This window comes from Balaenoptera borealis (assembly GCF_965194805.1).
Source record: "Balaenoptera borealis genome assembly, chromosome: 21".
Lineage (NCBI taxonomy): Eukaryota > Metazoa > Chordata > Mammalia > Artiodactyla > Balaenopteridae > Balaenoptera > Balaenoptera borealis.
In genome coordinates, this window is record NC_138880.1 from 25,958,178 (window position 1) to 25,981,745 (window position 23,568).

The 23,568-nt window shown below is 52.2% G+C and overlaps 2 protein-coding genes across 5 annotated transcripts in view; both read right to left on the reverse strand.

The window, feature by feature from the left end:
• TDRP (testis development related protein) overlaps positions 1-3,670 on the reverse strand; it is a 58,848-nt gene extending 55,178 nt beyond the window's left edge. The window contains exons 1-2 of one of the 4 annotated variants that reach the window (XM_082375398.1): positions 3,199-3,670; positions 680-891 (exon numbers count right to left, since the gene is read on the reverse strand). In XM_082375398.1, coding sequence (XP_082231524.1) covers positions 680-799 — 120 coding nt within the window. In that variant the 5' untranslated portion in view covers positions 800-891; positions 3,199-3,670. Of the gene's footprint in view, positions 1-679; positions 1,076-1,499; positions 1,519-3,198 lie in introns of those variants that run through there. The other 3 variants (XM_082375399.1, XM_082375400.1, XM_082375397.1) reach the window with 3 other exon arrangements.
• A 6,597-nt stretch (positions 3,671-10,267) lies between these two features.
• The window catches only part of LOC309619756 (uncharacterized protein), a 62,804-nt gene continuing 49,503 nt past the window's right edge, over positions 10,268-23,568 (reverse strand). The window contains exons 2-3 of the mRNA XM_082375411.1: positions 19,162-19,300; positions 10,268-17,469 (exon numbers count right to left, since the gene is read on the reverse strand). Of these exons, the coding sequence (XP_082231537.1) occupies positions 17,088-17,469; positions 19,162-19,300 (521 nt within the window). The 3' untranslated portion in view covers positions 10,268-17,087. The remainder of the gene's footprint in view (positions 17,470-19,161; positions 19,301-23,568) is intronic.

The following is a 23,568-nucleotide window of genomic DNA, read 5'->3' on the forward strand; positions in this document are numbered from 1 at the left end:
TAAAGAGCTGAATTTCACTGCACATGGAAAGGAGCGCTGCGTTGGGGGTGAGGTGGAGGGAAGCATTTGTAGCGCAGACAGGATCCACCTGGGATCCTTTTTAATTAAAAAATTCTAAACATTCCAGGCACATCTCTGAACTTGTAAGGCCAGTGTCTTTCTGTATAAAGGACATCTGCCTTCTTCCTCCAGCCAAAGGTTTAAACTCAGGTGAAGGTCTGCTGGTTATCCAAACAAGTATTTAGCACACTTAGCGCGCTGCTTTGGCCCCCACCGGTCCAGGCCTTGCCCGTGAGTCCGCCCCGGCGTGGCGCGGTCCCGGACTCGCCGCGGAGAGGACGGCCTGGGCACCATCCACCCGGCAGGCAGGTCCCCGTCCGCAGCAAGGCCACGGCCCGAGGTTTCTGGGTGCGCGCCCTGCGCACTCCCACCTCCGGGGACTGCGCCCGCGGTCCCGAACCCGCACGAGGGGGGTGGCGGGGCGCGGGGTTCAGTCACTCCTAACGTGGGGGGTCACCACGAGCCACGCGGTGGCCCCCAGACCAGCCTCGGGATCCTAACGGGTCGCGCGGCGCGGGCCTTACCTGCGCACCCCACCTGTGCGCCTCTCCAACCTCGCAGCGCAGGCCTCACCTGCGCCTTCCCCCACCCGCGCCCTCCCCCACCCGCGCCCCCTCACCTGCGCGGCGGCAGCGGCGGCGGCGGCGGGGGCGACGGAGGGCGGCGGCCCCGCCCGCAGGCCATCCTCCTCCTCGGGGGGCTCGTCCAGGAGCACCCGGCTCCGGCCCAGCTTCCACATGCTCCCGGGCGGGCGCCGGCGTCCGTGCGTCCGTGCGTCCGTGCGCGCCCCTCCTCGGTCGGCCCGCAGCGCGGACGCACCGGCTGCGGCTCCTGCAGGACCGGACGCGGCCAGTGGGGCCGGGCGGGGCCGGCCTGTGGGGCGGGCCCACCTCCAAGACCCGGACCTCCCCACCCCCGCCCCGCCCCGCCCCGGCCCCTCCCGGACCGGACCCGGTCCCCGCACTGAACGAGACCCACCGTACGCCCGGGACCGGGCCCACCTCCGGGTCGGGCCACACCCCCCGGGCCCCATTTCCCCTGCTTGCGGTCCCCCCCACCCAAGTCACCGCCCCTCCGGCCAGGCCCTAACCCCGACCGACCCTCCCACACCTCCAACGAGGCTCCTCCTCCTTCCAGCAAGGTCTCCGCCCCCCACATCACTCCACGAGGTCCTTACCTCGGGTCGCCACCCCAAGCTGACCCCCCTCACACCTCACCCCCACCACGGGCCCCCCAACACCCCGGGATGATCCCCAAACCCCCGGCCGACCCCCTCACTCTCCACCCGGGATCACCTCTCACCCGGGCCCCCTTCACCTGGCCCCCACTCATCTCGGACCGCCCCCGCTCACCCCTCAGGCCGAGGGCCCCGCAACCCGGGCGGACCTCCTCACCCCTCACCCCGGGATCCCCCCCCCACCCCGAGCTGACCCCCTCACCCCTCACCCCGCGGGGGGGAGCGGCCAGGTCTGCGGGGCAGCGGCGCGGGGGGCGGGGCGGCCGGGGCTCCGGTCACCATGGCGACAGCCGCCGGACGCGGAGCGGGCATAGTGCGCATGCGCACACCCCTGGGTCCGCGGCTCGAGGGCGCGGTGGGCGGGACTGGAAGCGGTTCCAGTTCCCGCCAGGGCGCCCCGCCCCCGCGCTTGGTGGTGCCGAGGGCTGCGCACCAGCCCCGCCGTTCGGGTGGGAAACTTCGCGAATGGTGGCAGGGACCCCCGAGGGCGGAGGCGCTGGGCACGTGGACCTGCCGGGGGGGAGGGTGCGGCCGAGACCCGGGATGGGCAGCAGGCGGTGGGTTCGGCCGGGGCGGGTGCAGGGACCGTGTTCAGCCATAGGCAGGGGGAGGGACGCGAGCTTCCAACGTCTCCACGTTAGGAGCCCAGGGGCCGAGAGGAAAGTGGGCAGCTGCTCTGGCCAGGCCACCTTGGAACCCGCCGTGGTGCTCGCTGGTCCCTCGCATTCGGGGAGCCTCACGTTGACGAGCAAGTAAGATGTGGCACACGTGGTGTAGTTCACAGGCAGTTGAAGGGACTTTGACGGCTAATTATGACAGCCGAAAATTGTTACTTTTTGTAGGTAAGATAGGTTACAGCCACAGTCATGGCGAACGTGGCAGGGCCCCCGCCCTAACCCCAGGCTGGGGCAGAGGAGGACCGGCCCGAAGCGTCCTCTGGCCTCTCACCAAAACTCAGAAGCAGGAGAGGTAACCTCACACACTCCCAAGTACAAGATGACTTTGATTTCATGTCTCACAAAAGAGCCAAACAATAAAATATAAAAAGATATTCAACTCCATTGTAATGAGGGAAATGCAAATAAACATGAAATGCCCTTTTCCGCCTATCAAAGTGGTAAACATTTGCAAAGCTGTACCCAGTGTTGGGAAGCACCTAGGGAAACTGGTAGCTGTGCAGGGAAATAAGCTGCTTGTGGCGTGTAAACAGTACAACGCTGTCGGAAGGCATCCATTTGTTAGTATCCATCACAATTTTAACGTGCAAACGCTCTGCCCAGCAAATTACCATCCATAGAGAAACTTTTTACTCGGTATACGTCAGTATTGCTTATGTTTTCACACCAAACGTGTATTACTTGAGGGATTTAAAAGTACGTTTTATAAAAAGAATCCAGAACTGTAGGCGTCTATAAACATTTTCTTAAGCTTTGTATCTTTACTACCCTGAAAAAGAAAAAAAATCAACTGTACCTGTTGGGTTTTTCCAGAAATGATTAGCAGCAAAATTTTTAAAATGAAAAGAGGCTCTGAGTCTGTCTTTGGAAGAGGCCTGCAGGAGCCCCGAGAACAGACCCAGTGGTGACAGGCACGGGGGCCCTGTCAGGGTTAATGGTTAGGGCATGGAGGGGGAAAGCCAAATTTTACATACCAACCAGCTACCTGGAAAGCAAGGCCGTGGCAAGAAGCCCAGTGGTCCCCACCTTCCCTTCTCAGTGAGTCGCGAGGGTCAGGAGATAAACACACAGGCACACAAATATCTCTGGGCCCACCAGGCACAAATATTACAAACTGATGTGAAACCCCAGCACACCCACTGAAGAATAATCTACCCAGTAGAAATTAAAGAACTCCTTCTTCATGGGAATATATAAGAATGATAAAATTATATATCTACACACCTTTTCAAACCAGGTCAAATAAGCTTGGTCTTCTGGACTGGAAAGACTTCAGGATGGAAATAACTGAACGTAGACATGGTGATGGTTCTAAGATGTGCTACCTACACAAGATGAATTTGTACCTGGGGCCCACCGGGTTCTGTCAAAATAAACATGCTGCAAGCACAAACATTGATAAAAATCAGAAACAATAAAGTAGAGGTTACAAAACAAAGCCAGGATCCAAACACAGCCCCTTCAAGGTCACTATAAACAAAACAGAACACTAACTCAGAACACTTCAACAAATTACACGGATGCCTTTATTCTCACCAAGAGAGCACGGGGCCTGTGCCGGACCACTGGCTTCCTTTGTCTGGCATATCCGCATTTCTCTGCTTTGAAATTTTTCTTTATAAATTAATCTGTAACCTCCTGCAAATCCAGGCCGATCTGGAATAAGAAGGCCAGGGTAACTAAATAAAAAAGCTAAATTCCAGTATATTTAAACAATGTTTTGCATTATTTCTAGGAGAGCTCAGGAGGGAAGACCTGCAACCCAAAGCACAGCACCTGAGGCGAGCAGGAGGGGGCTGGTGACTGAGCTTTAGGCATCCTGGAATTCTGAGCACTTCTCGGGAGTTCTTGGAATTTGGCCCTAGTCATTCATTTACTCATTTATGAGTTTTATAAAATTAAGTCATGCTATTGTTAAAGTTCCGTAAGAGGTGTGCTTGACACAATCCAGTGTCACAAAAATACAACGCTTATGGGGCTTCCCTGGTGGCACAGTGGTTGAGAATCCACCTGCCAATGCAGGGAACACGGGTTCAAGCCCTGGTCCGGGAAGATCCCACATGCCGCGGAGCAACTAAGCCCGTGCGCCACAACTACTGAGCCCACATGCCACAACTACTGAGCCCACATGCCACAACTACCGAAGCCCGCGTGCCTAGACCCCGTGCTCCGCAACAAGAGAAGCCACCGCAATGAGAAGCCCGTGCACCGCAATGAAGAGTAGCCCCCGCTCGCCACAACTAGAGAAAGCCCGCGCGCAGCAACAAAGACCAACACAGCCAAAAATTAATTAATTAATTAATTATTTAAAAGTACAACGCTTACACATAAGAATCCATTTCTAGATCTAGAAAGACATGGTTACAGAACCTTTCATTTACTGAGCTCTCCTTGGAGGAAGCTACTAATTTTAGCCTGAATTGCTCTTACTGGCTAATAGAGTCCTGAAAATTCACTGGTGTAGGAACTCTGTTAACAAAGATCAAGTGTGCCATCCCTGTTTGAAGGCTCAACTTAGTGAGATTTTACCCTGGCAAAATTAGTTTTAAAGGAGAGTGCTGTCTGGGGCACCACACAGAAGCTTCTAGCAACCAGAACTTGAGTGAACTAAGCGGCCTCCAGAGACAGGTCCGCACCCCGGGAGGGGATGGTGCAGAGGCGGATCTGAGCAGCAAAGGCAGCTGGATTTGAAGTCGTTATTCCAGTTACGTGGGCCATGAAGCCAGGCATATCCGATGAAGTTCGAGCCTCCACAGGCTGGTGGTTTTGTTACTCAAAAACTGGGTTCGCCTCTTGGTGGCTGGCGAGCCAACAATCAAGCCGAAGATGGAGAGAAGGAGGGATTTACTATTACTTGCAGCAAGTAAGGAGAACACTGGGGATCTCAAGGCAGTGTCTCCCCGACAGCAAAACTGAGGAAGTTTTAAGCTAGGGTACACGCATATTCATGAGGGGCTTGAGCAGAGGAGAACTCAGCATAGAATTGGGGCAAAGGTCGACAGAGTCCAAGCTCTAGTTGATTGAAGTCAGGAGGGTCACCGTCATTGTTCCAACCTCCACTGGGGAGGGGGCCTTAGTTCCCTCAGAGCTCAAGGATGTATTATTAGGCCTATCCCTGGAAGAGGAGCTAGGACTCTGCTTATCACTGCACTACTTTTGACTGCCTCTTCTCTGTTCCTGCATTCCTTTGTTCCCTTAAGATTAATGACTGAGACCCGTTCAAGGGCAAGCACTGTGGCCAGGCTTAGATCACAAAATGGGTTCTCTTATGTCAAGAAAGCCATTCCTAGTTCTCTCTCTCTGGGGACCCCCTAACCTATCTGCTTACAGTTACATTCGCCACATCGAAGGCCCACGTGGAAACTGCCATACGCCTGCAATGCGTTTTTATCAAAAGCAAGGGAACGGTCATTGACAACACCTGGAGGATTAAGGGGTACGATCACTGTGGCCTTGAAGGTCAGCCTTCACGCCCTGCTCTGTTACCAGGTTACCTAGTATCCTCCCAGCCAGGCTTCTGTGTGGACTCCCTTACCTGTAGGTATTATTAAAATTACATTCTGTACCCTTCACACCTTCTCAAGTACATCCTATACCCAGTGTGGTACTGAGAACAAAACTTGCACCAAGAATTCACTGATTTGATCACTAATTCCATTCAGCGGTGTTAACAGAAGTGAAACAAAACTACAGCTTACTGAGTGCTTACTACACACCAGGCATTTGCTGGTACTTTACACACATTATCTCACTTAATGGAAAGAACACAGAATTTGGAGCACATTGACCTGGATTACAATTTTAGCTCTACTTAAAAAAAAATAGAGCCTGAAAGGATTTGCACCAAACTTCAGTACTGGTTGCCTGTGGGAAGTAAGCTTGAGAATCAGAGTAAGAAAATTCCACTTTGGTTTATGTAGTTATATATATCAATTTTGACACATATAGACAACAAATTATGTATAAGTCATATATATTATGTATCTAGTATGTAAGCAAGGTGATCAAAAAGTATTTGCTGTTTTGAATTTTTAAGACATTTGCTACTCTAAAATATAAACAATCTACACATTGCAACAGATAGGGAATTTACAACAAACTTAAATGATTGATTTGTTCTAATTTATCTTATTTTGCATGTTAAAACCCTATGATAACCTCAGTGACTATATCCAAATGTATACATAATGATGGTGAAAACATAAAAGCTCACATTCCTGCAATTAAACGTAATATACAGCATGTTACTAACAATCACATGTCTGTTTATGGGAACTTTGTTTTCTGTTTTTGTACTCTTCTGTATTTTTCTAATTAAAAGGTTCCTTGGGGAATATAAATAGTTCAGCTCTTTGACTTACTAACTCTGTGACTCTGGAAAGTCATTTTAGCATCTTGAGCTATTATTCTCTGGTCAGCTAGTGATGGGAAGACTTCACAGATGAGGTGAGGATGGTAGGGCTCGTCTTCAGCATAAAGACGCAATGTGCGTTCACTGTGAAGCTTTGCAAGAGTTCCTTGCCCTCTCTGAGCCTCAGTGTTCCAGGTCCTTAACCTGAACGGGATTCCTCTTCCACTTGTAGAGCCCGACCAGCACGGGTTCTAACCACAGCCAGACCGCATCTCTGGATAAACGCGGTGCGTGAAGCACCTGCTTCCGTGACCTGGGTCCGAGCTCCCGTCCCCCTTCCACAACAAGCCCTCTGTGAGGCGCACAAACCCTCCGGGCCCACACTCAGCCACTCCAGGCTCGACCTCCAGTGTCTGACCGTCAGCGTCGGTCCAGCTGGCCTGCGTCGCCCAGTCTCAGCAAGACCCCTGCTGGGTCAGCTTAGCCGGAGCTCGTGCTGACCACCCAGGGGAGCCTAACCCCCTAGCCTGCCTCCAGAAAGAATCCCCTCGCCCCTGATGTTTTCCATCATGACCCCGCCCCACTCCTGGGCTGGAAGCCCCGCCCGCCCAGGCCCAGCTGCAGCGCCCCAGGGAGAGCCCCGCTGGAGTAAAGCCGGACCATCTTTAGCTACCGTCCGGATACCTTTCTTAGCGGTGCTGTGGCCGCCCAGGGATCAGGACTCAGCCTTCGTCCCCCTCACACTCTGAAACGATGAAAGCACAGAAGAATCAAAACCCTCCCACCCGAGTCCCCCCTCAGCCATCTCCATCCAGGATGCTCAGTTTCTGAGGGCTGGTGGTCACGTTACTAGCCATCCTCTTTGTCACCAAACCAAAGGCCTGTGCCTTTTAATTAAACCTGTTTTCTCCAAGGAAATAATAGGGTAAGTAATACGATAAAATACTGAGAGGAACAATGAATACACTTGCTGCCCACCCCAAGCACCTTTATTTTTAAAGCACTTTTATATCTGCTGTCTCATTGGAATCATTCCCAACGTCTTAATTAACAAGCGTAATATTTATTCCCTTTTTTTTGTTTTTTATTGAAGTGTAGCAGATTTACAACACTGTGTTAGTTTCAGGCAGGTGTACATCATAGTGATTCGGTTTTTTGCAGATTATGTTCCACTAGAGGTTATTACAAGACATTGGGTATAATTCCCTGTGCTTTACAGTAAATCCTTGTAGCTTATCTATTTTCTGTATACAAGTTTGTGTATTTCCTTTTAAAATTATAATCATGTTAAGAGGTTGTACTGTATTTAAATAGTTATTTTACATGCTTAAAAAATGTGGAAACGGAAAGTCATAAACGTGCATTTTTAAAACCTGTAAGCCGTGATCACAGGCCGCCCAGCAGACCTAAGGCCCCCCACCCTCCGGGACGCAGGCCCCACCAGCTGCGAGCTCCGTGACTTCTCCCCCGCGCCTCCCCTCCTGCGGGGGCTGCCGAGGGGAGCGGGGTCAGGGGACCCGAGCCCGAGGGATCTGCTGGGCAACCCGACGGCCAGGTCGGGCTAAATGGGGCCGGGCGGCGCGCCGGAGGTGCCCCCGTGTCCCAGCCCAGCCAGAACCCGCTCGGCGTCTGACCCTCCCCCCAACCAGGAGCCTCACAGCGGCGCCGCCGGCCTTCTCTGGGGGCGGCCCCTCCTTCCCAGGAGCGTGGAGACTGCGGGGTCCGCCAGAGGGAGGGGAGCCCCGTGGCTTCCCCATTTGACTTCGCTTCCAACTCTGGGGTCTGTGCATGGGGCAGGCGCCGGGCGAGCCTGTCCATCCTCCAGGACACCGGCGGAGCCGCCGAGCCCCGGGTCATGTGTGGGAGGCGCTGGGGGGGGCGTGTGTGGCAGGGACTTGGTGGGCCTTGGTCCTGCAGGGCGCCCCCCACCCGGGGATGCGACGCCTCGTTAGTTACGGGGGGGGGTGCGGGGGGAGCCGCCTGCCCGTGTCCATCTACACCCCCCACCCCCGCCCTGCACTCAGCACACGCGCCACACACGTACCGCCTATACACACTGCATACACCACACACACACACACCCCACAGTACACAAACCACACACAGCACACACACATACACACCACACACACATACACACACACATACACACACACCACACACTACACACACCACACACTACACACCACACACCACACACTACACACACCACACACTATACACACCACACACATACACACACACACCACAAACTACACAAACCACACACACCACACACTATACACACCACACACTACACACCACACACACCACACACTACACACACCACACACTATACACACCACACACACACACCACACACTACACAAACCACACACATCACACACACACACACTACACACACAACACACTATACACACCACACACACATACCCCACACACTACACAAACCACACACACCACACACCACACTACACAAACCACACACACACATACACACCACACACACATCACAGACACACATCACACACATACACACACACCCCAACATACCCCTCATCCCCCCACACACACCACACCAGATACACACACAGCACACACATATACACATGACACCACATACACACACACCACACACACCCATACACACACACACCACACACACACACACACATACATACACACGACACACACACACACATGCACAGGCACAGGCTCCAGCACCGCAGGGCAGAGCCCAGCACACTGACCTTCAGTGGCCGCCAGCTGTGCAGAATCACAGGCTTTCACGGAGCCACAGTAAATTCCATCTCACCATTGAATCAGTCCTTTTTTAAGGTGTCAAATGGAAAAAAAGCAACACAGCACGTCAACGACTGCACAGCATTCACAAGCGGGGGCTGCGGACCCAGAGGAGCGGAGCGCGACCCGATGAGCCCAGTGCCCAGTGAGCCTCGGTGCCTAGGCAGCGCGGGGTCCCAGTGTCGGCACCTTCCGCTCTGTCAGGATGCAGCCATCTTTCCCTCTCCTTTCCTCCTCCTCCTCCTTTCTTTTCAATAATTGGATGTGTAAAGGCTTTTGCTTATGCAATATGCCTGTCCCTTTTCATTCCGTTTAATAGCAACATATTTCTTATACTGGTGTTAAAATAGTCAATATCTTTTAAAATGTTCACTATGTTTTTTTCTGCTACAAGGATAATGCACATTCACAATAGGCCACCTGGTAAATAATGAAGAGCACAAAGAAACTAGGAATTATCCAATTTGCAATAACTTCATCATCCAGCCAAGCAGCCTGGCCCTTCACCAAATGCACGGAACATGCAGTGCTGTCCTCACGCAGGGCTTTAGGGTTTAAAACTGTAACGTGACTCTGGGGCCGACCCCCAGCTACACAGCTCACCAGCCGCAGGAGTCGTCCTGGACCAGGCTGAGCTGACGAGACCCTCATAGTCCTGGAACTCTCTCACTTCCCAAACGTCGGCCTCCTTCCACTCTCTTCTTTCTCGTCCCTCCACAGACCAGGAGGAACCATGGCAGAGCCGGCAGCGTGCTGTGGTGCGATGAGCTGTGGTCTGTCCTTCCTCCCCAAGAAGTGGACTGGATCAGCCCAGCGTATACTCAGCTGCCCCCAGGGCCTGGTGTATATGGGTTCCCAGCAAAGGCCAGGCAGACACCCTCAAGGAGGCCTCTCCGGGTCAGCCCCTTCCCCGAGAACTCTCCATCACCTCCACTGCTGATGACAGGGTGTCCCTGACACCGCAGGCTCCTGCTCATGGCTGATTTTACTCAGTGGGCAAGTGGATAACCTGTCCTAACTAAGCCAATCACAGTTTCCATTACACAAATTAGGTTTCAAGGTTTTGTGGGGAGGAAAAACTTCCCTCCACCCTCTTAGGTTCTGTGATGGGGCCTGAGAATTAAACCAACATAAGACAGATTAGCAGGAGAAAGGCACATATAGATTTTATTTAATATTTTTGTGTACACAGAGGAGTCTTCATAATGAAAATGGAGACTGAGGAAGCAGTTAGGATCCAGAGCTTGTACACTTCTTAAACAAAGATATGATAAGTCCTGGCGCTGTGACGAGGTAAACTGTGGCACAGAGAATAGGAAACATACAGGCCCCAACAGGAGATCAGGGTCATGTTACTGGGCTTGCCCAGATCCCTTTGTGCGTCGACCCCCTTCTCCAGTGATAAGAATGTTCTGCTCTCCCTGGTGCAGGGGGGTGCTTCTTCCCCACGGGAAAGTTCATGCCCTGCTTTCCAGTAGAGAGACGCCAGAGAGCCACTCCTGTAACTGCTGCTTCTCAGGTGCCTTGGCCCAGAGCAATCAAGATGCCAACGCGGTGTGTTTGGTGGGGGGAGGGGCAGGAAGCGTGTTCTGAACCCTTCGTGGAGACCCAGGGACCACAGAGACCAGCACGTGAGCGGGAAGCAGGGTGTGTCACATGGAGGCCCAGCCCCGTGCTCACCGAGGGCCGAAGGGCAGTCTGAAGAGGCTGAGGAGGACGGTCCAGAACCCAGACAACTGGGGGAGCGAGCTCGTGCTCACCCCCAGCCTCTAAATCTAGTCCACATCACGACCCCAGCGGGGACCCCCTCCAGGATGGGCGCCATAGCCTGGGGCCCACCCAAGGCAGAGGCCAAACATTTGCGGGGTGCACAGCACCCAGTTCAGTGTCTCGATGAGAAAGTTGAGAGTTGGGACTTAGCGAGACCTCCTCCCCACCCCTTAACAACAGCAGGTGTGGAAGTGACAAGGTGCCCCTAAGGGGCCGTGACCCACCGTGCTGCTTCATGGTGACAGTGCAGAGCTGAGTAGTGACATCAACGTCCTTCTCCAGAACTTCACTGCAGGGACAAGGCTGAACTACACACGTGAGAAGACCTTCCTACCTGAATACCATTCATAAAATCCTCAAATGGACATCCGTACACTGAAATGTGATGCAGACATTTAAATCCAGTTCATACAAAGATTTTTTTCCAAGAATTATAAGAAAAGTAAAACAAACATCTTTATTCTAAAAATTATATATGTTCATTAAAAAAAAGAAGAATCTAAACAACACTGGGAAAAACCAAAATAAAGTAAAACTAATATTGAGTTCCAACACTCGCCATGTGGTTGGCAGAATCATGGCCCCCAAAGATGTCCACATCCTGATCCCCAGAACCTACGAATATGTTAGGTCAAAGGAGAATTCAGGTTGCAGTTGAAATTGCGGGGGTTTTTTTGTTTGTTTGTTTTTTAAGATTTATTTATTATTTAATTTATTTACTTTTGGCTGTGTTGCTTCTTAGTTGCGGCACGCAGGATCTTCGCTGAGGCATGCAGGATCTTTCATTGCAGCGCTCGGACTTCTCTCTAGTTGTGGTGCACAGGCTCCAGGGTGCGTGGGCTCTGCAATTGTGGCGCACAGGTTCCAGAGCACGTGGGCTCTCTAGTTGGGGTGCACACAAGCTCAGTAGTTATGGCGTGGGGCTTAGTTGCCCCGCGGCATGAAGGATCCCCGTTCCCTGACGAGGGATCGAACCCGCGTCCCCTGCATTGTAAGGCAGATTCTTTACCACTGGACCACGAGGGAAGTCCCTGAAACTTCATTTGTTAACAGCTGACCTTAAAATGAGAAGATTATTCTAGATAATGTGGGTGGGCCCAGCGTGATCACAAGGGGCCTTAAACCAGAGAGAGGGCAGCACCGGCTGAAGACAGAGGGGCCGGGGCCCGGGCAAAGCAGCAGCTCTGGAAGCTGGGAAAGGCAGGAACAGACCCCACCCTGGCCTCCTGAAGGAATATAGCCCTGCCAACGCCTTGATTTTAGGCCAGGGAGACCCACTCCAGACCCCTGACTCCAGACGGTAAGATAACTGTGTCCTCATAAGACACTGTTTGTGGTAATTTGTCACAGAGGCGATAGGAAACCGACACACAAAACATTCACTGCATTTGGGGAAGCCTCATTTCGAATTTCTGTTTAAGTGTGTAAGCATTTTTCTGTTCACTCTTTTCTCTGCCTTTTAAAAAAATTATACCCTCAATTCAAATTTTTCATCCATCCTTTTTCGTTAAATGTCATGTAGTAAGAATTTTCCAATGACATTAAAAATTCTCAAGAATGTAAATCTGTCTATCTCTGTGGGAATGTTCCCAGCCAAATCTCTAAACACAATAAAAATCTCCAGATAGGATCCTGCGGGGTCAGGTTACCCGTGGACCGGGAGTAGCTCCACTGAAGGTGCCAGTCGGCGCTGGTAGCTTCGGCATAAACATAACATCTTGCAGACGTGCAGCAGCAGGAACGTCCGGGGCACCAGGAGGTGAGGTGTCAGTCTCCATGTCTGCTCGGCTGCTGGGGGGGAGTCCCAGCCCCACTGTTTGGCCTGAGTCTTGGCCCGGCAGGGACAGAGAAGGACTTGGAGGCACAGCTGGACTCCTCAAGCTAGCCTTCATTCATTCCTTCCTTCATTCATTCAACAAACACGTATTGGGCATAAGTACCAGATGCTGAGAAATGAGAAATAGGAGGGAGTGAGCTTTGCGCAGTGTTTCCACTGTCTTCATAAGAATGAAATACGGTACATGAGCCACAAGAAATAAAATGTCCAGAGAGGTAAGTGCTTATCTGTGCTGGGAGAGCCTGATTCACACCTCTCACCGCGGCTGTGGCCTCGTGACCGTGTGTCCAGCTGGACTGAGAGCCCCTGGGGACAGTGCACGCCGTCTTACTCATGTGCGTTCAGAACCTCTCACAGAATAGGTACTTAATCACTATTGGTTGATTGAATAAATTTAAATGAATCAACCCACAAAGCAATTCTGCCTGTCACTTCCCTGAGTCTTTCTGAAGGATCCTTGTTCATTAAAAATGAGACTCTCCTGGAAAATCCAGGGTCTGGAACTCATCAAGGAAGTGGCATTCACGGGTGTGACACCTGTGGAATTCCCTTGCAGGAGGAAGGCATGGCTGACACAGATAGACAGTAATTTTGCTGATAAGAAGGGCTTTAGGGAAGATAGGTCCTAAAGACGTGTATTCATTCTGCAAAGTGAATGAACGTCTTTGGTGAAGATGAGTGGGTCTAGGAGCAGAAAAAAATACGTCCCATCTGAAATGCAGCACATGGGGAGAAGGTTAAGGAGAACGCACCGGCAGAATTGTACCCCTTCCATCCTTTCCCACAGAGTAATTTGATGGCATGTTGCTGCAGGATTTGAAATTGCAGCTCAAATAATGGAAATGCTACAAGCTAGCCAGTGTTTCCATGGGTTGACAGATTAAGGGGCTTTCCTCAAAGCTGCACGTAGTATATGCTAGTCAGATCAGTTCATCCGTAGATGTTACAGATTATTGACACCAAGAATATATGGTACTTTGAGAAGGGAAAACGAACAGATCTACACCAGTGCCTAAGGACTGCAGATGTCAGGACACCAAGAAAAGCCAGGATATTCTCAGTCTTGTGGAAATAAATGAAAACCATTCAGATGAGAGCGGGCAGAGGCCGTTCACACAGAGCCTGCTGGGGACGGGGGCTGGCCTTGGTCAGGAGCCTTTGGGAGAGGCTGAAAGGCAGGCAGGGCCGTGGGGCAGCTCTCCAGGGGGAGAAGGGAGGGTATTTGGGGGCCCTCGACGGAGGCTGAGGTGGGGCAGGTGCAGTGCGCCCACTAGAAGGGCTTCCTCAGGATTGGCGTCTCTGGCTGGTCCTCAGGGGAAGCGGGGACAGACTCAGGGCAGCGGTCAGTGACGATCCAGTCCTGGCCGCTTGGTCGACTGTCACCGGGTTGTTGTTGGGCTTCCTGGACTGGCTGCAGGACCCCCTCCACGTGTGAGCTCCGCAGGCTGGGCCCTGGGCCGTGACTGCAGAGGATGGGCTGGGCCCTGGGCTGCCTGCTGCAGGTGTGGGCCAGGCTCTACTTTTTGTGTGTTCTGGCCGTTGTTCGTTGAAATACGGTAGCCCCCACCCATCCACGGTTTCTCTTTCCTCAATTTCAATTACCTGTGGTCAACTGTGATCTGAAAATATTAAATGGAAAATTCCAGAAGTAAACACTTGATAAATTTTAAATTGTGCACCGTCTGAGCATCGTGATGAAATCTTGTTCCATCCTGCCCGGGGCATGAAGCCTCCCTTCGCCCAGCACAGCCTGCTCGCCAGTCACTTAGCAGCCGTCCTGGTTATCAGATCAACTGCCGAGGTGTCACAGCTTGTTTTCAAGCGACTCTTACTTTACTTAGGAATGACCCCAAAGCTCAGGAGGAGTGATGCTGGGAATTCAGCACACTGTGCCCAGCTTATAAATTAAACTCTGTCACAGGGGTGTGTGGACAGGAAACACGTCGTGTATGGAGGGTCCGGTACTATCTGCGGCCTCAGGTATCCACTGGGGGTCCTGGAACACTTCCCCGAGGATCCGGGGGACGATCATACGTGTTAAGAACCTAACCCTTAAAAACTGGCTTTTGAATTGATGGCGCTGCAGACCTGCATGCTTCATGTTTCAGTAGGGACCACACGAATTCCCACTTTTCAATCCCATATTCACGGGGTCTAACCTGGGTACAATTTCTTTCAAAATAATATTCATACTCATCTCCCCAGTGGAACAAGATTCTGAGATTTCTTTACCTATAGGCAGCTCTAGTGGGTAAGATGAGAACATAACTTTTCCCTTCCTACTATAGAGACATAAGTTGGTAGAAAGGGTTCTGTTCTACAAAGAGCTTTAAGAGGTACTTAGTATTTCCTAGATTTAAAAAAAGCCTTGAGGAAGTCTTATTAATGTCCTGGGAGAAAACGAGTCAATTGACTCACAGAGAGTACAGCACGGAACAGGCAGACCACTTGGCTGTCACCGTTTATATGCAATTTTAAAGCAATCTCTAATCAGAGGCGGTAGCTCCTGTGCTCTGTCTGTCTGTCTCCCTCTCCTCTCTCCCATTTCTGCCCTCATTTTCCTGGGTCGTCCTGCAGGACCTTCCTCGGGGCAGCCGTAGCCCTGCTCCCACACTGCTGGGTAGATTAACCAGCGGTTCCAAATGATGAGCTCAGTGATTAGGCATTATTTCAAATTGGTGCCACAGAGTTCAAAATGGGCAGGAATTCTTTTTCTGTGGCAGCATCCTTGCCCCAAGAGAAAGGGAAAAAAATGTCACTTTTGTCACAATTGTATACTGAACGTGATTAGAGGAAGATGAGCATGAAGTATGATTGGAAACACGTGTTAGAAAGCGTTCTTGATTTTTACATGAGGACAGGAAGTAGAAACAATATTTGACCTTTTGGAGGTAAAAGTTACCTATTGAGGTAAAAGAGAAACATCTGGGGGTGATGCAGAAGACGTTCCTCTTTGAAAATAAAAGAAACCAGTCTTCGCAGGGATACCACGTGGGCAACGAACTATCAAGCTTTAACGTATTCATCTTTGCGGTCTCGTCCTGTGAAAGTACCCTTTTCCTTCAGAGAATAGGTTACTGAGTCTACTGAGCCGTATCTGAATTTTCCCTAAATCTCTGCTCCTGTCTTTAAACAAGTTGCTAGAGTTCAGCTGTTTTTCACAGACCCCGCGACCCCAGCCTGGGCTGAGAGGAGTGTTCATTCAGGAAGTGGGAGCTGAAGGAGCCCTGTAAGGAGAACCCAGTTGCCCTCAGATGAGGAAACAGACGGCCTGAGAGGACCCCTGCACTCTGGTTCTCAGTACAACGACTCTTGGAATGTTGCTGTTCCCAGGCAAAGATTCTCTGTGTGCAGACAGTGAACCCTCTTCTCCCTCCTCTTCTCCTTCTCCTTCTCTGTCTCCTTCTTCTAGAGCATTTTGTCTGGGGATTCTAGGCTTTAAAGAGTTTAGTAATAACTGCATTTCCTTCAACTGGAAACTTGCCACCTGGCCCCTCCCCAGTTGGAATCGTCCCAATTCCCTGAAGAAGGAAGACCCAGGACCCCCCCCCCCCGGACACAGGAGGGCCAGCACCTGGGGTCCCTGTCGCTCTCCCCAGTTACCAGTTTGCCTCTAAATGCTCGGAATTCCTCTGTTTTTCTACTTGGCTTCTAACGTTGCCAGCTTGGGAGCAGCGTGAGCGGTTTCCAGTCCCAGACTCCGTCATGGTCACACACGGAGGCTCCTGAGGCGTCTTCCTTCCTGCAGCTCCTGGCGCATCCCGTGAATGTGGAAAGATTCTACCTGTTCCTGAGAACTCCTTCTTTCAGTTCCTCTCACGTAAATGAGCTAAACAGCTAAACACACTTGGTTTTAATAATTTTAGTCGGAAATTAAGGTGCTTTGCCCCAGTTCCAGAAGCCGGCCGTTCGGTGTCCCTTCCCAGCTTCCAAGGGGAAAGCCACACTTAATTCAGAACGAGACCATCGTGCGCAGTGGCAGGTGCCCCGGGGTGGAATCTCTGCTCGCTTCACTTGGTTTTGTTGTGTGTTGTTTTAATTGTGTGAACTCACAGATCCATTTTACGGTTAATTAGACTGCAAATCCTAAACACGCAAATACAAACATACTGGTGATCTTTTCCTTTAAAAAAGATAGTCTGTGGCAATAATCAATATTTTATACATTATATAGCAAAACATGAGGAAGGGGGGTCTTTTGTGGATGCATGGGCCAAAATCACCTTGCCAACTGCTGCCTGCGGTCCTCTGAGGGCAGGAGATTTCAAACGTTGTCACAGGTTTGCTGTCATTTGATGCTTTCACGTGTCTCTCCCGGTGACACATGACAGCTTGAGGAAATGGCCGAGTCTCTTAGGGGTGAGTGCCCGCAGGTAAGAAGGTCCTTGTAATGGCAGCATACAAGCTTCCCTTTATTTTGTTTCTTGGACACCTTTTCCCTAGGACGTGCCTCTGAGGGGTCTTGGAGGACCCACGCCTCTTGTACTCTGGGGGAACTGGGCAGAGCGGCTGCGGCCCTGCCCTGCCTGTCCCTCCCCTCAGGCTCCCGCATGGACGGTCCACCCGTTGGGGATGGCCCCCGGGAGCGCCTGTGCGACCCTCCTCCAGGCCAGGCCCCGTGCCCCTCCACTGCTGCTGCTCTGACCTTTTGTTGCCTTGTGTGACCTGCCTGTGCAGCACGGTGAGTTCTGAGCCTTTGGAAAACATTTCTGCATCCTCAGAGTGAGTGTGAAATCTATGGGCATAATTTTGAAGAGTTTTAAACAATTATCTGAATTGCTGACTTAGTGTGAAACATTAGTGCTTTTTAAAAGTTTTCAAATGGTCTGCTTTACAACCAAAACGAATGAGACATTTCTCTGGGCCGAGGACACAGCACATCAACTCCTGGGCAACACTCCGCTGCGGAGGCGGCTCTGGACCCTGAGTTCCCTCTGGTCCCACCTGGCCCTTCCCCGCCGTCGGCTCCTCAAGGAAAATTCCCGGCGTGTCTTCCCTTCAGGTTACAGGAAGCAGGGCTGTTTGCTGTGTAACAGGACTGCGGTTGTTTTATAAACCTATGGGTGGATTTTTTACTGACAAAGGGAATGTTCAGAATACCAGCTGTAAACTGCAAACCCACTTGCTCTTACTTTCCTCCAAGTGCAGTAGTTACGTGGGAATATAGTCAGCGTTCAGCTCTCTGACGTCAAAGGCTGAAAAGTCAGGGTCACGCTTGGGGCCGTGATACCCCCGCACACCCCCCAGCTGTGCACCTGTCACAGGCCACGCGCTGCCACGAGGTGACAGCAAGCTTCCCTGGAACATCTTCCGTTCCAGCGTTGGGCTTGAACATTTCCCCAAGATGGACTCGGTACAAATTCCCATCAGTAAGTACCCAGCGTCCGGCCTTTCTGAGAAGAGGAGCATGCATTCCCCCTAGGCGGAGCCTTCGGACTCTCTTTGCCCCAAATAGCAGGGGTTTTGCTCTCCTATCACAAAGTCTGGAGGCGGTGTTCTCAAGGAAGAAGACTGTTGCTCTCTTGCCGTGTTTTAGCTCCAAGGCACTGGCGTCTTCTCAGGCCCGTTCCCCCGGTTAGAGGATGGGGGCCAATCTCGCGGGAGAAACGAGAGGGCCTCTCCTCACACGGCCCTCGTTTGGCAGGTTTGAAGGCCCCCCCCCATGAAGACCACGTCAAAGTGCTGGCCGGGCGGGGGCCGAGCCCTCGGATAAAGTGATCGCTCAGAGGAGAACAAAACAGCCAGAATGGCCAGCGGTCACTCCTGGGCGGGGCTAAGCCCTGTGCATCACCCAGGAAGGGCGCTCGGGAACAAAGCTGGGCTCCGAGGGTGGTAAGGAGACAGCAGACCATTGCACAGCCTCAGGCCCAGGCTCTCTGCTCCAGCCAAGCCTGAGACAGGGAGCCCTCGTCACTTCAGAACGAGAGACTGACCGTGCACATGGGCACGGCCAGACCAGGTGCAAAAGTGGAACCCTGACCCACAGCCTGCAGCAACCAGCCCATGGCACCAGCCTGCCCTCTGCAATCACCAGTTTAGAAACCAGCCCCTCACCTGTGGTCACCTGCCCTGAGACCAGCCCGCCCTCTGCACTCACCAGCCCAGGGCCAAGCCCGTCCTCTGCACTCACCAGCCCAGGGCCCAGCCCGCCCTCTACACTCACCAGCCCAGGGCCCAGCCCGCCCTCTGCACTCACCAGCCCAGGGCCCAGCCCGCCCTCTGCACTCACCAGCCCAGGGCCCAGGCCGCCCTCTGCACTCACCAGCCCAGGGCCCAGCCCGCCCTCTGCACTCACCAGCCCAGGGCCCAGCCCGCCCTCTGCACTCACCAGCCCAGGGCCCAGCCCGCCCTCTGCACTCACCAGCCCAGGGCCCAGCCCGCCCTCTGCACTCACCAGCCCAGGGCCCAGCCCGCCCTCTGCACTCACCTGCCCAGGGCCCTGCTGAGGTCAGGTTGTGTCTCCAGCAAACAGTCCAGGAAGCCCAACACCAAGCCTACGACAGTCGGCCAAGCGGCCAGGACTGGATCGTCACTGACCGCTGCCGTGATTCTGTCCCTGCTTCCCCCTGAGGACCAGCCAGAGACAGCCTTTTACTTGTTTGTGGAAAATAATCTGCAGCAAATGTCACCTAAAATGGCCAGCCAGCCCACAGCCCATCCTGGACACCCCGCGGATGGACGGACAGACGGTGACCCGGGGCACAGGGAGGTGGCTGTCGCCATGCTCTGTCCCTGCTGGGCTCCTCAAACGGCGTTTCTTTGTCCAGGCACAGAGGGAGGCTTTTCCAGGCACCGTTGGGACCTGTGTGCCCCAGGCAGCTAAGACGGTGGCACGCAGGCCGCAAGCTGATGAACACGACTGTCTGGGTTGTGGTTACTAAGCTCCCACCCCTCCCTGTCGCTCCTCTCGAGGGAAAGCTGTGTCGTGCAGACCTTAATGCTGGAACGCGGGCCCTCCCTCAGGCCAGTGCATTTCTCCACATGCGACCTCGGCAGGGACCCAGCCCCGCGAGGCTCCGGCCGTGACAGAGGCTGAGGGGCCACAGCCCCCACCCCTGCAGGGCCTCGGCGCCCAGCCTGGTGGGCAGACAGCCCAAGCTCAGCCGTTTTCCCACAAAACGGGGCCAGCAGGGAGATGGACGGACTGTAGCCCCTGGCCCAGAGATGAGAACAGAAGTGCCTTGTGTCCCGACGGGACCCGAGGCCGTGGGCGGCTCAGAAACCCTCGCGGGTCCCCTAGCTCTGGGGTCCCCAAGTGGGCTGCCGGCTGCAGTGCTGGCCCCTCACGTCTCCTCCGCAGACAGGACCCCAGAGAGGAGGTGGCGGGCGCAGGAACCCTGGTGCTCTGGACCTAATGTCCCCCAAGTGCACCCCCAGGTGGGAGTGAGGAGGGGGGCTCCTGAGGTGGGATCAGTGCCCTTGTAAGAAGAGGAGGAGGTCAGGCGCTGTCCTCGGGCCAGGAAGAGGCCTCACCAGGAACGGAATCTCAGCCCCCGTCTCTGTGTCCCTGAGCAGCGGAGCGGGTTCCAAGCAGATCTGAGGCGCACGGAGCACCTGACCCCTTAGGATGCTTTAAATCTCGTGTTTCTGTTGTCACTCTCACCTCAGCCTTTGCTATTTGTGTATTTGTGCCTCCCCACGTTGCCTGGAGGATGCCATCTAATGATTTATCTACTCTATTTTCCAAAGAATCTGTTTGTCACCCCCTTTCCCTCTCATTAAACTCTGCTTTTATCTTTAGTAATTCCTTCCCTCTGCTTCCCTTCAGGTTACTTTTTGTTCTTTCCCCAGCTTTTTGAGTCACATGCTTAATTAATCTATTCTCAGTCATTCTTTTTTATTATTACAAGTGTTTGAAGCTATGAATTTTCCTCTTCTGGCTGGATTTTTTGTTGACCTCAACAATTTATTCTAAACTAATATGAAAGCAGAAATGCCTGTTAGTAAATGTGATTTCTATTAAAAGGGGACAAAGGAGGGAAGACGGTAAGTCACAATACAAATAGCAAGGACCCATCATTGTGGAAGCCGGGCAGGGACTATGGGGGTATTTGTACTGCTCTCTTCTCTAGTAATTGTTTTAAATTTTCAATGATGAAACTCTTTTTTTAAAATTCAGTATCGTACTGACACAGGAACATTTTCACAGACGAATGGAACAAGGAGAGTTTAAACAGTGACCCAGATAAACAATCCACGAGACATCACAAAGCAAGTGGGGAATAGTGGGTCATTTAGTCTGTGTGAGGAGAAAATGACTGCATGGGTAAAAGTAGAACTAGTGCCTCATTACAACCTTGATGCAAAGGTAGGCTCCAGACAGACTAATTCTCAAATGTAAAAAGTGAAAGTAGGACAATCATAGAAAGGATCTTTACAGGTGGGGAAAGCTTTTTAAACAAGAATCCCAAAACGCAATCCATAAAGTTAAAAGAAAGATAGAACTTATGTCAACCTCAGCAACTTATATTCAGTGAAGTTTACCCTAGACTCATGCCATGCATGTTTCACACAACCAGGATAATATTATATTAAAATATACAAGGAGCTCCCACAAATCATCCAGAAAAAGACAAAAAACTCAACAGAAAAATTTGCAAGTGATTTGGAATGGCAATTGTGGTGGGCATAATGAGGGCAGCTCCCCCTCAGAGGAGTTCAGGTCCTAATGCCCAGAATCTACGATTATGTCACCACATGCAGCGACAGGGACACTGCAGATGTTATTCACCCTGGAGTGTCTGGGTGGGTCCAGTGTAATCATGAGGGTCCTTCTAACAGGGGGGTGGGGGTCAAAAAGGAGCCGTGAGGACGGAACAGGCAGAGAGACTCAGGGTCACCGCCCAGGAATGTGGGCGCCTCTAGAAGCTAGAAAAGCCAGAGAAGCCGATTCTCCCCGGAGCCCCCAGGGGAAACCCATTTTTAGGCTCCACCCTCAGACCTGCAGCAGAATAAGAGTGTTGTGTCTGTGGGAACTTGTCAGGGCAGCCACAGGAAACTGCTACCGGGTGCACAGAAGAGGGAGCGCGGATGATCCGAGGGCAGAATTCCTCTAAGTCTCAGGAGGTAAGAGAAACGCAGCACTAACTAGCAACCAGACGCCACGCGACACCCATCGGTTCTGAAAAGCTTGGAAAGTTGGAGCCCGTGGGCTGCTGGTGACAACAGTAGGGGCAGAGGAAGTTCTGGCACAGCCATCAGCGGTGACTCAAGGGCAGCCGGCCCAGGTGCAAGAGGGGACGCGTCCAAGGACACATATCACCCGCAGGTCGGACGCACTGGAGGGAACCCAGGTGTTCACACAGCGCATGGACAGATGTTTAAAACGTGGAGACAAAAAAGGAGTCAAAGAAGAACGGCGTCAACCATTCCCGCCATCCATGACATTAACACACACACACGGAGCGCCCCGGAGCCTCTCGGCAAACATTTCCTGGGGTGCACAGTGTGTTCAGGACGCCGGCGACGGGGCAGATGGAAATCCCCACCCCTGGGAGCTCACACTCCACACACACGTTTGAGGGCGGATTTCAAGCCCACAGCAAGCAGGTGGAGCCGTGATGAGTGGAGATGGACAGGGGCCCCGAGTGAAGGGGATGAATCGAGAAACATGGGAGGGAGAAGCCGGGACCGCGGCAGAAACGCTGTGCGCAGCCCTCTGTCCCGGAGACTAGACGAACAAATGAGGGTACAAAATACGCAGCCTGGAGCCCGAGGGAACCCCATCCTCCGGCGGTGTCTGAGCAGGGCCTCCCGCCCCTGCACTGCTGGCATTTCCCAGGCCTGACGGCAGACCGTGCATGTGCATCGGCCACCTGCAGGCTGACTCAGTCCCCACAGACAACCAAACAGCCTTGGTGTCTGCTTCAAGCCATGACCACACTCTTCCCGGATCTCAGGACACAGGAGCCCGAATCCCTCCTCAGGCGGACACACCCGTGTGTGCAGCCCAGGTGCCTGAGTCCACACAACGTTACCCACTGACCTGATGGGTAAACCGTACACGCTGGGTGTGCCCTGAGCTCACACACAACTTGCCTGTGGTCCTTGAAGCCCGTCAAGTCCACGGGCACCACTGGCCGGTGGCCCAAACAGAAGCAGCTGCCACAGGTGGTCGCAGGACGCAGGGACCACAGGGGGACGAGAATGAACCACATTTCTGATGACTGTGGGTCTGAAGTTGTGTTTCCCATGTATCGTTAACCTTTACTCCCGTTTGGACAGGAAGAATTTTCATTTTTACTTCAATCTTTTTGGGGAATCAAAAAGTCATAAATTCCTGTCCTGGTGTAGCCTTGGCTTATCATTAAAATTTCCCCCTAGATTATAGTTTAGATGTATAGAGAAGTTTCATCCTGGAATCAGATGACGAACTGTCTTTTCATGGCTCTGTTCCTGTGGCAGAACAGACCCGTCTCCAACAACTTGAAATCATTTCCAGAGCACTGGGAAGGGAAGTAAACTTCCAACGTTTTCTACAAAGTGCATATAACATTACTGACGAAAACCTAAAAAGACTGCATCAAATGAAAATACAGGTTTTCAACAACCCACCTATAAATATCAATATAAAAATGTAAATAAAATATAGAAACAAAGTCAATAGCACATTAGTAATAACACAAGGTGATCAAGGAATGCTAGGATGGGTCTATAACAGTTATCTGTTCATATAATCCATCGTATTAATAATCCAAAGAAGAAATTCTATGATCATCTTCAGAATTGCTAAAAAAGTATTTCTAAAAACATTCTTTAAAATAACACCAAATAAAATGAAATAGGTGAATATTTCCTTACTATTAAGAAATATATCAAGTATAAAATACATTCT